General features: G+C 47.7%; 1 protein-coding gene across 1 annotated transcript in view; it reads right to left on the reverse strand.

The window, feature by feature from the left end:
• The window catches only part of dock3 (dedicator of cytokinesis 3), a 68,699-nt gene extending 53,615 nt beyond the window's left edge, over nt 1-15,084 (reverse strand). The window contains exons 1-4 of the mRNA XM_047025403.1: nt 15,006-15,084; nt 13,200-13,240; nt 6,459-6,514; nt 73-169 (exon numbers count right to left, since the gene is read on the reverse strand). Of these exons, the coding sequence (XP_046881359.1) occupies nt 73-169; nt 6,459-6,514; nt 13,200-13,240; nt 15,006-15,033 (222 nt within the window). The 5' untranslated portion in view covers nt 15,034-15,084. The remainder of the gene's footprint in view (nt 1-72; nt 170-6,458; nt 6,515-13,199; nt 13,241-15,005) is intronic.
• Nucleotides 15,085-16,655: the final 1,571 nt, after the last annotated feature.

Genomic DNA, 16,655 nt, shown 5'->3' on the forward strand with positions numbered 1-16,655 from the left:
ACTCTGAGGTGAGGGACGATACTGAAGCACACAAGCACACACACTCTGAGGTGAGGGACGGCAGGTACTCACCACGTAGAGCTGCTTCCAGAGCAGAGCCCACTCCTGCAGTGTTGACGTGACCTCCGTCACAATGGCATCTTCCAGCGGCACCACTGTTTCATACTGCCTGCATAAACACACACACACAGACACACGATTACTGTTTCATACTGCCTGCACAAACACACACATACACACACGATTACTGTTTCATACTGCCTGCACAAACACACACACACACGATTACTGTTTCATACTGCCTGCATAAACACACACACACACACGATTACTGTTTCATACTGCCTGCACAAACACACACCTACATACACACACGATTATTGTTTCATACTGCCTGCACACACACACACACGATTACTGTTTCATACTGCCTGCACACACACACACACACAATTACTGTTTCATACTGTGTGCACACACACACACAGTTACTATTTTAATGGTTCTCTGACAAAGCACACACACACTGTCTCACATTCACACCATTAACGAACAGCGACAACAAAACTTGAGGGACACATTGTTCTGAGTCATACTGCTTTAAGGCTAAGTATGTGTGAATTTGTGAGTGTGTGCGCGCACATGTTACGATACAAACATTACGTTTGACATTCTCTAAACGTTCCAGTCAAAACCCAACTGACTTTTTCCTGATGATGAATTCTCTAAATCATTCAGCAGCCAGATGGTTCAAAACTGTTTTCCACAGAGATGGGCTTTGCAGGCTCGCAATCTGCAGCAGCCCCAACACTAATCTCTACTCTCTGCAGCCCCCAGCCCCAACACTCATCTCTACTCTCTGCAGCCCCCCAGCCCCAACACTCATCTCTACTCCCTACAGCCCCCAGCCCCAACACTCATCTCTACTCTCTGCAGCCCCCCAGCCCCAACAATCATCTCTACTCTCTGCAGCCCCCCAGCCCCAACACTCATCTCTACTCCCTACAGCCCCCAGCCCCAACACTCATCTCTACTCTCCGCAGCCCCCCAGCCCCAACACTCATCTCTACTCCCTGCAGCCCCCCAGCCCCAACACTCATCTCTACTCCCTGCAGCCCCCCAGCCCCAACACTCATCTCTACTCTCTGCAGCCCCCCAGCCCCAACACTCATCTCTACTCCCTGCAGCCCCCCAGCCCCAACACTCATCTCTACTCCCTGCAGCCCCCCAGCCCCAACACTCATCTCTACTCTCTGCAGCCCCCCAGCCCCAACACTCATCTCTACTCCCTGCAGCCCCCCAGCCCCAACACTCATCTCTACTCCCTACAGCCCCAACACTAATTTCTACTCCCTGCAGCCCCCCAGCCCCAACAATCATCTCTACTCCCTGCAGCCCCCCAGCCCCAACACTCATCTCTACTCCCTGCAGGCCCCCAGCCCCAACACTCATCTCTACTCCCTGCAGGCCTCCACAACCAAGTTCCAGCCCCACCCTCCCAAACACTAGTTCTAGTCCCAGCCCCAGTAGCCCCAGGCCTCCCTAGCTCCAGCCCAGGCTCTAGTCCCAGCCCCAGTGCTCTCTGGGTAACTGCATCCTGTGGTTTTCAGCAGGGACGATGTTCACTGCGTGTTTTCAGACTTCTAGTTTATGAGACATCCTCTCTCTCTCTGTCTCTCTCTCTCTCTCTTTCTCTTTCTCTTTTCTTTACTACTATAACTAATCAATTAAACCCAGCCCCTAACATCTCCCCACACAATGAGATTACCCCCTCGTCTCAGCTGAGGCCTGTGCCCAGAGCCCTCTGATTGCACACACATTAGTTCTACTTGGTTCTCTCTCTCTCCCTGTCTCCCTTTTCTCTCTCTTGTCTCTTTCCACCTCAGCATTATAATTGCCCCCCCCCCCCCCCCCCCCCATCTCCCCACGGTCTTACAGACTCTTTCTTTCCATCTATCTGACTCCTCCCCTCCTCCCCTCCTCCCCTGATTCTCCTCCTGCAAACAGTTCCTGTTGTCCTTCTCTAATCTTCTATGTAGATTGATCTTATCAGGCATTCCTGGTTGGGCTCCACAAGGCTTCGTTAAACACAAGCTTGTGAGGAAGCTTTCAAGGTTGTTCCATAGAAAACTGTGGCCAGGTTTTCATTAAATACGAATCAAAATACTTTTCCTGTGGTAAACTTTTAAAAATAGATTTTTTTTCATGATGCTTTAAAAATGTAAAGTTCAGAATATGGCAATACTTCAGTGGGTTCATTTTACCTGTAGAAGTGTAGAACCTAGATACAAAGACTGTGAGTGTGTGTGTGTGTGTGTGTGTGTGTGTGTGTGTGTGACTGACACTAAATATCAGTGACAGTAAAAGTACAGGGAGAGAGAGAGAAGCCTGCAGGATATGATTCTTCTACAATACAACAGGTATTCAGACACACACACACACACACACACAGCACACACACACGCACACACACACACAATCACAGCACATCACTGTCTATCTCAGTTGACAGGCCTCCAGGAAAACCAGAGGTCGTAAAGTGTGGAAGTCGAACACAGGAGATCAAACACAGGAGGTCTTGGTGTTTTGAGGTAATATAAATGCAGGTGTACGATACATCAGAAGGTCACCTATCTCCGAGGGTGCTAGTAAACACTACCGCAAAACAGGCTTAACCGGGGCCCCAGAAAATGTGCCTCACTTCAATTATGGAATTGGTATTGAAGTTCAAAACAGGGCAGAGTAATTGATATGGAAGGGGCCGCAGCGACGATGGCCAGAGATATGTAGGTCACAAGCCACTGGAGACTTGCCTCTTCATGAAGATGGAGACATAATCTGCAAATCTAAATCCATCATCTGTTATAAGTGTAAATACTGTAATCTGTAGCATAGTGTTCTATCTGTGGGTCTTGGTTGATCGGTTGGATGTCTCCAGGGAGATTAGTGACTGGTCATCACCATAGATGGCTAAAGTACATACATCCTTCACTCAAGTAGAAGCATAGATACTCATGTTTAAAAAACTCTGGTAAAAGTTGGAGTACTGACTACAGTTTTTCACTCAAGTTACAGTAAAGAAGTATGGGCTCTGACATATACTTAAGTAATACGTTTTTGTGCAACTTTTGTGCCTTTAGAAAATTGTTTTTCGACCTTTCAAAACTTTTTTCACACACAGAAAGTAGATATTTTTTACATTTTTTTGGAAAATATTATTTTGGTTGCCTTCTGCCTTGCTCCATGGTAGCTTCATAAACTAGCTTACATTTGTTGTGCGTGATAGGCAGGAAATAAAAGAAAAAAAGGCACCACCAAACACAGATTAAAACTAGCCTGGCTTGAAATTAAATAAGTAGAAAGTACTGACTTTTTTTGGTGAAATAAAAGTGAAAGTAAACGTTTGTCCGAAAAATGAATGTAGTGACGTAAGGGGGAGGGGGGGAGGTGTGTGTGGGGGGTACTGGTGATGTTTTCTGATTGGCATTTAACTCTGTACAACAAGAGAAAACCATAATCCCTGCAGATATCTTCCGTCCGTATGCCTGCACCCCATCCATTCATTGTAAATAGAGGGGCAAGTTATCCCTTATTTCTCAGTGTGAGAAATACAAGGTGTTGCGTGAGACCCCTGAATATCGTCAAAATATTCAAATAAGATAAAAAAAATTATGAGAGGCTCAAAACTAATCACAAACTGAAAACTCATTGGATGTCAAAGCAGAGCTTGCTAGAGAACCTTACTAGTACAAACGCTTAAAAAAGATTTGGAAAAACCCTCCAATTAGAAGAACATCCTGCTGGGTAAATGAGTCAGTGAAGATGATTATAACTACAGGAACGACAGTATGATGCTGCCTGGCAGTCCTAACCCAACACCTCTGTAAAAGCAAACGGTGAACCCGAAACAATCTGAGATCCCTTCATTAACTGCATGGATGCATGGCTGAAGAAATGCTAACACGAACAGTCTTCACTAAAGTACATTTATAAATATGATACATAAGTAGGTCTGGGACTGAGTTTGAGTTTTGCTCAGGTGACGATGATTTTGCTGGCATGGATGGATTCAGGGGAGATGTTAAGGAGAAGACTGCAGGGACAATGTTCACTCAACCAGCAGCTTCAGCTGAGTCACTGGCTGGTCTGTCTTTCTCCCTCCCCATCCTGTGACACTCAACCTTAAACTATTCCTTCTTCTATCTGTTTCCATCCCTGCCTCCCTGCCTCCCTGCCTCCTCACCCTCCCTGCCTCCCTGCCTCCCTGCCTCCTCACCCTCCTCCACACGTGGAAGAGAGCGACTCAGCTGCCTTTTACTTTTGCTTCTTTGACAAACGCCTAACGGAGGATGGAGGGACGAGATATCTTCTTAAGTTACTGCTATTCTGAGAATAACACACACACAGACAAGCACACATACATTTATACACACACACGCACACACACGCACACACCAGTATGAAATCCCCTCGGTATGAATCTTTGCTGACCCACACATCCGTTCTGTAGTACAGGCACCAGCACTCCAGAAACAATGATTCCAGCTAAAGACACTCTGTCTCCCCTCCATGCCTTCTAGGCATATTTAAAACAGTAAAGGATTGTAATTCCAATTAATTTCCTTCTCCGTGCATTTAATTAAACGGGTAATGCAAATGAGAACACCCAGAACTTTGATTAATCAGAGCTAAAATGAAGGTTTTAACAACATCATGCAAATGCTTTACAGTAAATTATTGAACCTGGAATCTTATCAGATCACGGAAGCATAAATATTTTATTCAGGAATTACATTTACAAACGATTCTGTTGCTGATCTCAATAAAATTCTGAGAGGTTGAAAGACTAAGTGAGCGAAAGAACAAGATTGCAGAGAGGCAGACAGAGGCAGAGAGGCAGACAGAGGCAGACAGAGGCAGACAGAGGCAGACAGACAGAGACAGATAGGCAGACAGAGAGAGAGGCAGAAAGAGACAGAAAGGCAGACAGAGACAGAGAGGAAGACAGACAGAGAGGCAGACAGAGACAGAGAGAGACAGAGAGGCAGACAGAGAGACAGACAAACAGACGGAAAGACAGAGACAGAGACAGAGACAGAGACAGAGACAGAGACAGAGACAGAGACAGACAGACAAACAGAGAGACAGACAGTGGGACAGACAGTGGGACAGACAGTGGGACAAACAGAGAGACAGACAGTGGGACAGACAGTGGGACAGACAGTGGGACAGACAGAGAGACAGACAGTGGGACAGACAGAGAGACAGACAGTGGGACAGACAGTGGGACAGACAGAGAGACAGACAGTGGGACAGACAGTGGGACAGACAGAGAGACAGACAGTGGGACAGACAGTGGGACAGACAGTGGGACAGACAGAGAGACAGACAGTGGGACAGACAGAGAGACAGACAGTGGGACAGACAGTGGGACAGACAGTGGGACAGACAGTGGGACAGACAGAGAGACAGACAGTGGGACAGACAGTGGGACAGACAGAGAGACAGACAGTGGGACAGACAGAGAGACAGACAGTGGGACAGACAGTGGGACAGACAGAGAGACAGACAGTGGGACAGACAGAGAGACAGACAGTGGGACAGACAGTGGGACAGACAGTGGGACAGACAGAGAGACAGACAGTGGGACAGACAGAGAGACAGACAGTGGGACAGACAGTGGGACAGACAGAGAGACAGACAGTGGGACAGACAGTGGGACAGACAGTGGGACAGACAGTGGGACAGACAGGGAGACAGACAGTGGGACAGACAGTGGGACAGACAGTGGGACAGACAGAGAGACAGACAGTGGGACAGACAGTGGGACAGACAGTGGGACAGACAGAGAGACAGACAGTGGGACAGACAGTGGGACAGACAGTGGGACAGACAGAGAGACAGACAGTGGGACAGAAAGTGGGACAGACAGTGGGACAGACAGTGGGACAGACAGAGAGACAGACAGAGAGACAGACAGTGGGACAGACAGAGAAACAGACAGTGGGACAGACAGTGGGACAGACAGTGGGACAGACAGTGGGACAGACAGAGAGACAGACAGTGGGACAGACAGTGGGACAGACAGAGAGACAGACAGAGAGACAGACAGTGGGACAGACAGTGGGACAGACAGAGAGACAGACAGAGAGACAGACAGTGGGACAGACAGAGAGACAGACAGAGACAGACAGTGGGACAGACAGAGAGACAGACAGTGGGACAGACAGTGGGACAGACAGTGGGACAGACAGAGAGACAGACAGAGAGACAGACAGTGGGACAGACAGTGGGACAGACAGAGAAACAGACAGTGGGACAGACAGTGGGACAGACAGTGGGACAGACAGAGGGACAGACAGTGGGACAGACAGTGGGACAGACAGAGAGACAGACAGTGGGACAGACAGTGGGACAGACAGAGAGACAGACAGTGGGACAGACAGTGGGACTCTCACCCTCGGTTGGTGACAACAGCCTTCCTCAGGTGCACATAGCTGACCGGGAAGATCCCCTGTGGAAACAGGAATGAGAATGTTCAATACATCTGTCAGTGACTGGGTTTAACTGGTAGGGTTACCATTCACTATAACTGTCAGGGTTTAACTGGTAGGGTTACCATTCACTATAACTGTCAGGGTTTAACTGGTAGGGTTAACATTCACTATAACTGTCAGGGTTTAACTGATAGGGTTAACATTTACTCCAGCTGTCTGGGTTCAAATTCTGGACCAAAGCAGGAGAAGTGAGGTCATTCATGTAGAACAGACTTTTCTTCTGTATTTATTTTTCATAGTATGTTTGTACATTTAACGTTAGAGCACGAGTCATACACACAAACACCCCCTTCCACACGTTGTCTCTCTCTCCGTGCTAGTCTGTAAGTCTTCAGTAGACTGTTAAACCTGAGACCACTAAGTGAGATGTATGAACAATATGTGTGTGTCTATTCTCATTACCAAACCACCTCAAGGTTGAGTAGACTCTTTCCCTGGTGAGAGGTACATTAAGCTGAATAATGAAAAGCCTCCATGTGCCTCTGTTAATGGTGACTCTGCTAAAATGTTGGCAACATGATGTACTATAGAAACTCTATGCTAGCAGGCTTACATACGCGTGAATTACATACGAATGTGCGTGTGTGTATGTATGGATACACAAACACACACAATTTGTTTTTATTTTTTATTATTTATATATATTTTTTTTTACATGTTTACACGCCATCTCAAAACCAAAGCACACTTATCCTGTAGAGTGCACAAACACATCAGGTTCAACTGAAGATGTAGGGAGGAGGCCACATGTCACAAGTGCACTGGTCAATAATTCACCATCACTGAGGAGTGGTGAGTATAGACTTGGCAATCTTCATTGTACAAAATAGGTCAAACTGGATGTAGAATTCAGACATAATCGCTAACAATAACTGACTCGCTATTGGCTTTTAGCATCCTCTGACCGCTATACCGGATATGGGGTTGATTGGGGAACTGATCTAACTGATCTACGATTACAAAACTGGATCGGGTATCGCTTCAGAAACAGGTGAGTTTGCGCTAACGCCTCTGACCTCATTTCTGCCTAGTGTTGGAGGAGGGTCGTCTCCTGCTAAACTCCCAGCAGCCTGGTATAGGAAGGTGTAACAAGGTAGGGGTTGTAAAATATGAAACCACTGTCTTAAGAGAGCAGGAGGACTCTGCCTGCACAATAGAGGATGACTTTGAAAATATATGTAAATCGAGCACAGATCGTATGGGTGCTTGCTTGTCTGTGTGTGTGTCTGGGTTTAGCATGTGTGTGTGTCTGGGTTTAGCATGTGTGTGTGTCTGGGTTTAGCATGTGTGTGTGTGTGTATGTGTTTAGCATGTGTGTGTGTGTGCGTGCATTTAAGCAGAATGTCTTAGTCTTCATGCTCCAACAGCAGTTACATCAGTGCTGTGGTTGCATCACCCAGGGCTTGCTCTGGGCAGGCAGGTGAATCTCCCTAATCTAAAGCTGCACTGACGTGTGTGCATGTGTGTGTGTGTGTGTGTGTGTGTGTGTGTGTGTGTGTTTGTGTGTGTGTGTGTGTGATACTGTGTTTGAGGGTGCAGCAGGGACAAGACTTCTTGTTAATTTTGCTGCAAGCAGTCCAGCACTTGCTCATCTGAAAAGGTCAGTGATAAATAGAGAGAACATAAATAGAGACCGACAAAGATAGAGACAGAAAGACACTGAAGAGAGAGAGGGAGACACTGAAGAGACAGAGGGAGAGAGACACTGGAGAGAGAGACAGAGAAAGAGAGAGACAAAGCGAGAGAGAGAGAGAGAGAGAGAGAGAGAGTGTGAGTGAGTGAGTGAGTGAGTGAGTGAGTGAGAGAGAGAGAGAGAGAGAGAGAGAGAGAGAGAGAGAGAGAGAGAGAGAGAGAGAGAGAGAAGAATAGTACGACCGAGAAAGGGAGAGAGAGAAACGGGTGGAAGTCCAAGTACAGTAAATCCATTTGCCCTTTTCCCTTTTCAAACAGTTATAATTTTGATGGGCATGGAAAACACTTGGATCCCTTGCTTGTGTCTCTGTTTCAAACAGGTATACACAGTGCTGCTTGAAGGGTCTGGCACTGGGAGTTCATGTACACATCTACCTTATAAGTGGTGAGCGGTCTGACAGGTAAAGCCTTGAGGGCTTTTCCTGCTCCAACTGCTGCCAGGCTGAGAAACACCACTTTATTATCTAGGTTTTATTTTGTATCTCTCCCTCTCTCATCACTGTGGAAACCTTGGTTTCACATGTGCAGGTCACCCCAAAACTTCAATGATCATTCACCATGGAGTTCAGGAGTTAAGCTAAAAATAAATCAACACCACAATTTTGAAACGATATTCATTCAGCAGTCATTTCATTCAAAGCAACATAAAGGGGCGACTTTGAAACCTGCCACCTAGTGATCTATTGTCGAATACTCTACCACTGAGCTATCCCCCTCCCAAAAGTGATGAAGGAAGATCAGTGTTGCCCCTGGACTTCTCCCTACCTACTGGATTAACTAAGTACACCAATCTATACATTCAGTCAGCGGACTGAAATATTGGTTTTAGATGAATTGAACTCACCTTCAGAAAGTCTAATCTCTGCCCAGTAATAGATATGAGATTTACATGATCTGTGAGTCCTCACAGCATTCTGCTGAGCCTTTGAAACTAGGACACAGGACAGCCCATAACATGACTCAGCAAACTCCCATCAGCTTCCACTTTAAGGAACCAGAACCCCGCTGAGGAGAGGAAGAGGAGGATTTGAACGATGATGAAATCACCCAGGAGGATTAAGTTCTAGAATCAATACAGGATTTCTGGAAGAGTTACCGGAGATACTTAGAAATTGAGAAGGTTCAGTCTAGCGATGATGTGACTGTGTTTGTACCAAGCTGGTTATGTACTGTTTAGATAGTTGGTTATCTGAGGAGCTGAGCGTGACACCAGGGGAACTGCAGAGTGAGGAATCAGAGACACGAACGGCTGAAAGCCGCCAAGAAACTGTAGGCAGGCTTAAGTTGACTTGCGGTACACAAATCTGTGTTTGAACCCCTGAGACCACCAACCGTCTTGTGAGTAAATGTAAACCTTGGCATGTAACACGTTACAACCCTGGACGAAGACCAAAAACTCTGAGGGTTGTTTCCTTCTCATCCAGTCTCCTGCTCCCACCGGAGGGAAACAGGAAAGCCTAATTGCAACATTCGAGAACGAACAAATGTGGACGTGAAGTCTATAATTTAGCGGAAAAGGGTTTTGTTTGTGGTACAGTTTCCAGGAGAGGACTGGTGATTATGTTGCAGTGGCGCTGCAGCAGTTCTGTCTGTCAGACTTTGTCAGTTGAAAGGCCAGGCTCGTTTGCTTTTGTATGCACGAGAGAATGCGCCCATCACTCACTCGTCAATCAAATCTTTTTCAAGCAGTAGGGATCGAACCATTGTCTACAGCATGCCAAACCAAGGTATCAACCAAGGTAACGTTAGACCAAAACCGTATCCTCGAGGTGTTTTCTTGAAGTACTGTTCTATAAATGTTCCAACCATAAATACTGACCATACATCACAAACCATAACCTAAACCATAAACCACAACCGTGACCCTAGCCTAACCCTAGCCATGTACCTAACCATGGCAATAACCCTAACCATAAACCATAACCCTACCCCTGGCCATAACCATAACCATAAACCACACATTTACAGTGTGGCTTTAAACAGCCAAGCCCACGTTTAACACTAAATAAACTGTTAAACGGTTCCATAATGGTCTGAAAGCTACATGATAACATAACCATAGCGAGGGCCCGTATTGTTCCCTGGCTCCCTGCGGTGGAGACCCAGGGGTGAGTTCCTCCGTGCGGCTCCCAGGAGGGCTGCGGCTGTCTCCTACCACTCCCCCGGATCCCTGCTGAAAGGGGGCTGAGACACGGGGACACAAAGGAGCTGCTGATGAAGAGGCAGCCACCCTGGCCGTGAAAGGGTACAAAGACTCAAAGAGAGAGGAGGAAGAAAGGAGATGAAAGAAAGCAGGAGGGGGGGGCAGGGTGGGGGTGGGGGGTGGGGGGGAGGGAATATGAATGAATTGGCGCACCTTCAAGATGAAGCGCAAGACCACATGCGCTGTCTGGGTGAGACACGTGCAGAATCACTCACTACCTCCATCTCTCCCTCCCTCTCTCCCTCTCTCTCTCCCTCCCTCTCTCCCCCCTTCCTTATCCTCCATCTCTCCCTCCCTCCCTCTCTCTGTCCTTCCTTCCTTCTCCTCTCTCCCTCCATCCAGCGTTTCTCCCCCCTCCCTTCTTTCTGGGCTCCAGGCATGCAGGCATGAACACGACTGAAAGCAGGGAGGAGGGAGGGGAGGACAACGATCTCTCTGTCTCTCTCTTTCTCTCTTTCATAGGGGCCTTCCAGAAGAGGGTTTAGGGTCAGATCTGCACCAATGCAAGATAAGATCTGACTTGTTGCTGTGTTAACAGCCTGTCCATAAGCCTCTCATAAAAATGTTTACAGTTCCTGGAAAAATCAATAGTTCTTTACATGAGTGCAGCAGTATTGCTCCTAGCTTTTACCCAGGAGCCCAGACGATGTGGAGAGTATCTGACCCACGTCATAAAGATGGAAAACTGCAGGCATCGTTGACCCCTCTGTCCAGCCAGCCTGCTAGCCAGAGGACAGGGGAAAGTGTACCAGCCTCGTGGCAGGGCTACAGGAGCCAGCGAGGAGACCATGGGAGTGGGACTGTGTTGAGGGTTAGAGATGTGACCAGTGTGGAGCGGCATGACTAAACGACTCTGTGACCGTGGCTAATTCCCAGCTAGCTCCTCCCTGGGCTCCAATGATATGCCTGCTGCTGTCAGTGTGCGTGTAGGTGTGTGTGTGTGTGTGTGGTGTTTCTGTGTGTGGGCGGCATCTGTCTAGATTGTGTGTATGTATTTATAGAGCTTGATTTCGTGCGTGTGTGCGTGTGTCCTGCACTGTGTGTGTGTGGGCCTGGCCTAAATCTGTTGCCGACTCTGCCAGCACAATCGCCTTCCAATGCAGATTGGTTCAGACTGGGCATGCAGGAGCAGGCTGGCAAGGTGGTCAGAGAGCGGCAGGCAGACTGGCAGACTGGCAAGGTCGGCATAGAAGAACAGGCTGGCTGGCTAACAAGGTGGGCATGACCTAGCATGGCTGTGCAAGGTGTGTGGGTGTAAGGCTGGGCAGGCTGGGCAGGCTGGCAGCATGGCAGGGAGAGGACAGACAGGCTGGGAGGCAGTTTGTGCCGTGGGAAGGTTGGCATGGTGGCAGAATGTGAAGGTGGTGTGCAGTCACAGGACACTGTGGAACAGCAACTCTCAGATATCCGCATGTGTTCAAGTGACCCCCACCACCCCCTCCATACCCCAGGCAGTAATCCAAGGGGTCGTCATCGCTCCCTAAACTCACCCTCGCCAGCAGCGAGGACGAAACTAGCTGCTGAATCGGATGACAGAATCCGCCTGTCTCCTCTCAGGTTCGATCCTGAGTTACTCAGTAAGTTCTGATACTGCTGATGACGTCTGAGATGTAGCAGAACAATGGACCTCACCCAAACCTCTACCATCAGGTCAAGAGGAGCATCGTCAAGGTCAGAGGGCAGCGTAGGGGCTGTCTTACAGAAGTCAACACAGACACAAATAACACCCACTAGAAGGAAAAATACCTTGGATTGGCTGGTCGTTCATCCACAACAGACCAGGGAATCTGTAAATGTCACCAGCGGGGGGGGTTTAAGCATCTTTACTAGGGGATGCTAGCCTCCAGCTGCATGTCCTCTGTCTCCCCCCAGTCTCCTGGAGACTTTGGTACCTGGGCTTAATGTTTAAAGGTCATGGGTAGGGCTAACACTATCCAGCCATCCTCACTCGACTGAACTTTACGAAAATAAAAAGAGGAATTGTTTGGAAATGTCATTGGGGGACTCAGAATCCTCTCAGTGATCAGAGGACTGGGAGCATGTTATTCACCTTGCTAATGTGACCTAAGAAGATAGAATATCAACACAGTTAAAACTTTGGGAGAGGAAGTGGTAGAGAGAGAGAGAGAGAGAGAGAGAGAGAGAGAGAGAGAGAGGGAGAGAGAGAGAGAGAGAGAGAGAGAGAGAGAGAGAGAGAGAGAGGGGGGGGAGAGGGGGAGAGAGATAGAGAGAGGGACAGAGAAATAGTGAGAGAGAAAAGAAAGGGAGAAAGAGAGAAGATACTTCTACTTTTCTAAATCCCAGACCCACACAGTTTATTTACTCGTCTACTCTCTCAGAGAGGCCTAAGGCAGACAAGCATAGTCGGGGCCCAGCTTTAAGCCTAACAGAAAATCAATCTCATATGAATATGCGAAAACAATATTGAGGGAAAAATACTTAATCAGCGGTTCATTAATGATAAATGATGATGATGATGCACATTGAGCCTCAAATTTGTATTCCCCTGTTCCTCATCTATATGTAAATGTGCAACACTCTACAGCAGACGTGTCCACATTAGTGTTTCTCCAACTTCACCAGTTAGTCCTCCTTATAGAAAGGGAAAACACATCAGGCCCTAACTCCCTTCATAATGAGACCCTCTTTTTAGTGGCAAAATGTAGAGACTACTTCACTGCATGCATTCCCCTCCAACCCACCACCCCCACCCCTTCAACCCACCACCAACTCCCCCACCAATTTACCTTGATGGAGGGTTTCCTGGTGGAGAATCCTCTGTACCATTCTGGAAGAAAACAGAGGGGTGGGTGTTTGGGTTAATGCTTGGAGGAAACGGGCTGAGATGGTCTAGAGACCTCGAAGCAGCAGCTGGAATTAAATCAGAAAAGTACGAGGACCCTGCATAGCAATGCTCTACTCCGTGGAGGTTTGGATTCCCCAGCTCCTCATCTAGATGGAGATAAGTGGCAGGCTAGGGCAGATGTGGCTAATCTAGAGTGTTGGAGGTTCACCACAGTTGTAAATCCTGTTATGGAAAATTGTCACCAATTAAACGAGTGAATTTATTTGATGATCCTCTCCTTCCAGAAACAATGTGCAGCGAGAACACAGGCTTTAGCCTGGGGTTTTTTCACCTCTCCATACCAGGTTTATCCAAGACCCTGACAGAGTTGCTGAGTGTGTGCTTATGTCTGGCTTTGTGTGTGTGTGTGTGTGTGCGTTTCGTGCATGTGTGTTTGTGTGGCATGTCCCAGCTGTCACATGGAGGGCAGGAAGGCATTGATTTCTGGTTGGATCCATTACATCTAAAAAGGCTGTTAGGGCTGGGGTTGGAAACGGGGGGCTGGGGTTGGAAACGGGGGGCAGGGGTGGGGAGAGGGGGGCAGGGGTGGGGAGAGGGGGGCAGGGGTGGGGAGAGGGGGGCAGGGGTGGGGAGAGGGGGGCTGGGGTGGGGAGAGGGGGGCCGGGGTGGGGAGAGGGGGGCAGGGGTGGGGAGTCAAGGGAGCTGGCAGAGAATCGATGGATGAGTGCAGTGAACAGTGAACTGGCATCTCCCACTACCAGACAGGGCTGGTCACCTGCACAGATAACTGTCTCACCAAGGTTTCGAGCACATGGTAGAGTGCTGTGTTTCTATGCTCCATCTCCCTAACCAGCCCCTCTAATCTGCACTGACAAGACACACAAGACGACAACAGCAACATGCTGCTCGAGCAATGGAAGGCCACAGGTGCCTTGTGGAGGCTTGTTAAGAGTCAAGCGTGCCATCAGAGGTCTTGTCACTGCAGGTGTGGGTTCAGGAACGAGTGTGGGTTCAGGAAGGAACGTGGCCTCAAGCAGACAGGGAAGACGAGGCGGGAACTAATCTCAACCGAGGAGAGCTCAACTAGCAGCAAGGAGACTGGAGTACACAGAGGCTCTGTAAACACGGTTAGCTATGCTGTGTTTGTGTGTTTACACACTTCACTCCGTGATGAGTAGCACAACTGGAAAAACACAGACATAGATAGCTCAAACTGGTATTGAAGAGAGATGGGGTGAGGACATTTTATTCACGTAGTTGATGCTGTTGTCCTCAGCGACTGTATAGAGCAGTGGTCTTCAACCCTGGTCCTCAGGGCCCACTGTCTTATGCATGTAAAATGTTTCCCTCTTCCAAAACACCTTATTCAAGTGAATGGATCGTTATCAGGCTTCACCAGAGCCTTATAACGACCCATTAATTTGATTTAGGAATTTTGGAGCAGGGAAACATCTAAAACAAACAGCACCAGGATTGAAGATCAATGGTCTAGAGGAAGTGGAGCCTTCTAAAAGACCTAGAAGAAGAGGGAGTCAGGTGGCTGAGCGGTTAGGGAATCGGGCTAGTAATCAGAAGGTCGCTGGTTTGATTCCCGGCCGTGCAAAATGACATTGTGACCTTGGGCAAGGCACTTCACCCTACTTGCCTCGGGGGGACCTGTACTTACTGGATAAGAGCGTCTGCTAAATGACTACATGTAAATATAAGCCCTCGTGAGTGCAGGTGTCGGCCGGAGCGACAGACTCACCTTCACATTTCTCCAGGATCTGAACCATCTCCCCGACCTCCAGCGGGAGGCCTTGGGTCACCGAACCTCGGAAGTTGCATATCACTGGAGAGGAAGAGAGACAAACCAAGGGGTTAGAGGGAAACAATGGACCCAGACCTTTCGTTTGAGTACCATATTAAGCAAATCACCAGAACAGCATTTTTCCATCTACGTAATATTGCCAAAATACGAAAATTCCTCTCAAAGGATGATGCTGAAAAACTAATACATGCTTTTGTTACGTCCCGATTGGACTACTGCAATGTGTTGTTCTCTGGCCTCCCAATTACCTACCTAAAAAACTTACAGCGGGTGCAAAATGCTGCTGCTAGACTATTGACTAAAACTAGAAAGTTTGATCATATAACATCGACTCTTATCTCTTTACACTGGCTCCCTATCCAAGCCAGAGCTGATTTCAAAGTTCTACTACTAACTTACAAATCTCTGCATGGATTGGCACCACTGTACCTCTCCGGTCTCCTTGCACCCTATTGCCCCGCAAGGACTCTAAGATCTCAAAATGCCGGCTATCTGGTAATACCCAAAGTTAAGAAAAAAACTGCTGGAGGTAGGGCGTTCTCATATAGAGCACCTCTTCTTTGGAACAAATTACCCATCTCAATTAAGGAAGCTGATACTGTCTCGACATTTAAAACTAGATTAAAAACGTTCTTGTTTAGTCAATTCTATGATTGTTAAAGGGAAGTATGTGTGTACTTTCTATGTAAACCTGGGGTGTGTGCTTGCCTATGTGTGTATCACATGTAACTTTTAAATTTTAATTATAGCTTATGTTCACATTGCCCAGCTAGATGTTACAAATAAAGTAAACCTGTTACTGTATATTGTAAGTATTATTATTATAGTTCCGTTGCTGTATATTGTTACTGTTATAGTTTTTATTACTAGTTGGAGACAACGGGGGACTGGTTGTTTTCATCCTTATTCGTATAAGTATAACCTACTTTAGAGTTCTTTCCCCTGGAACAGATTTCATGTTCCAACTGAGGGGGGCTGTCGTTGTTTTGGTGTGTGGGGCTGCATCAAAAACCCTTTTTGCTCTGTTAAATTGCTGCACTAGTCCACACTTGACCGGTGGAGATCTCATTCTATTATGACTGTAACTGCTCCTGGCATTCTCTAATCCCTGCTCTCCTCTCTGTCCCCCCCCCCCACACATTCCCTGTGGTGTGGGGGGTTTGAGCTGTCAGGACCTGCTTGGTCGTCGGTCTGCCTACGCTGAACCAGGTCGTCACCCGGAATCCAGTCTCCATGACGGCCAACAGCGAGTTTCCCGGTCCCATCCAACGTCTATAAAGCCGAACAATGGATTTTGGTGTTTCAAAACCCATTGACACTGTATGACTATGTTTAGCTTGTGTTCTGCTCCTCTCTCTTACCAACCGTCTCTGGAGGAGGGGATCCCTCTCTGAATTGCTCCTCCCAAGGTTTCTTCCATTTTTTCTCCCGGTGGGAGTTTTTCTGGGAGTTTTTCCTTGTCTTCCTTGAGGGTTTAGGTTGGTTGAGGGGCAGTTCTATGGGCGCATGTGAAGCCCTCTGTGACATGCTTGCGTGTAAAAAGGGCTATGCAAATAAATTTGATTTGATTTGAAACAAACGCCCAAA

Source organism: Hypomesus transpacificus, chromosome 9, assembly GCF_021917145.1.
Source record: "Hypomesus transpacificus isolate Combined female chromosome 9, fHypTra1, whole genome shotgun sequence".
Taxonomy (NCBI): Eukaryota; Metazoa; Chordata; class Actinopteri; order Osmeriformes; family Osmeridae; genus Hypomesus; species Hypomesus transpacificus.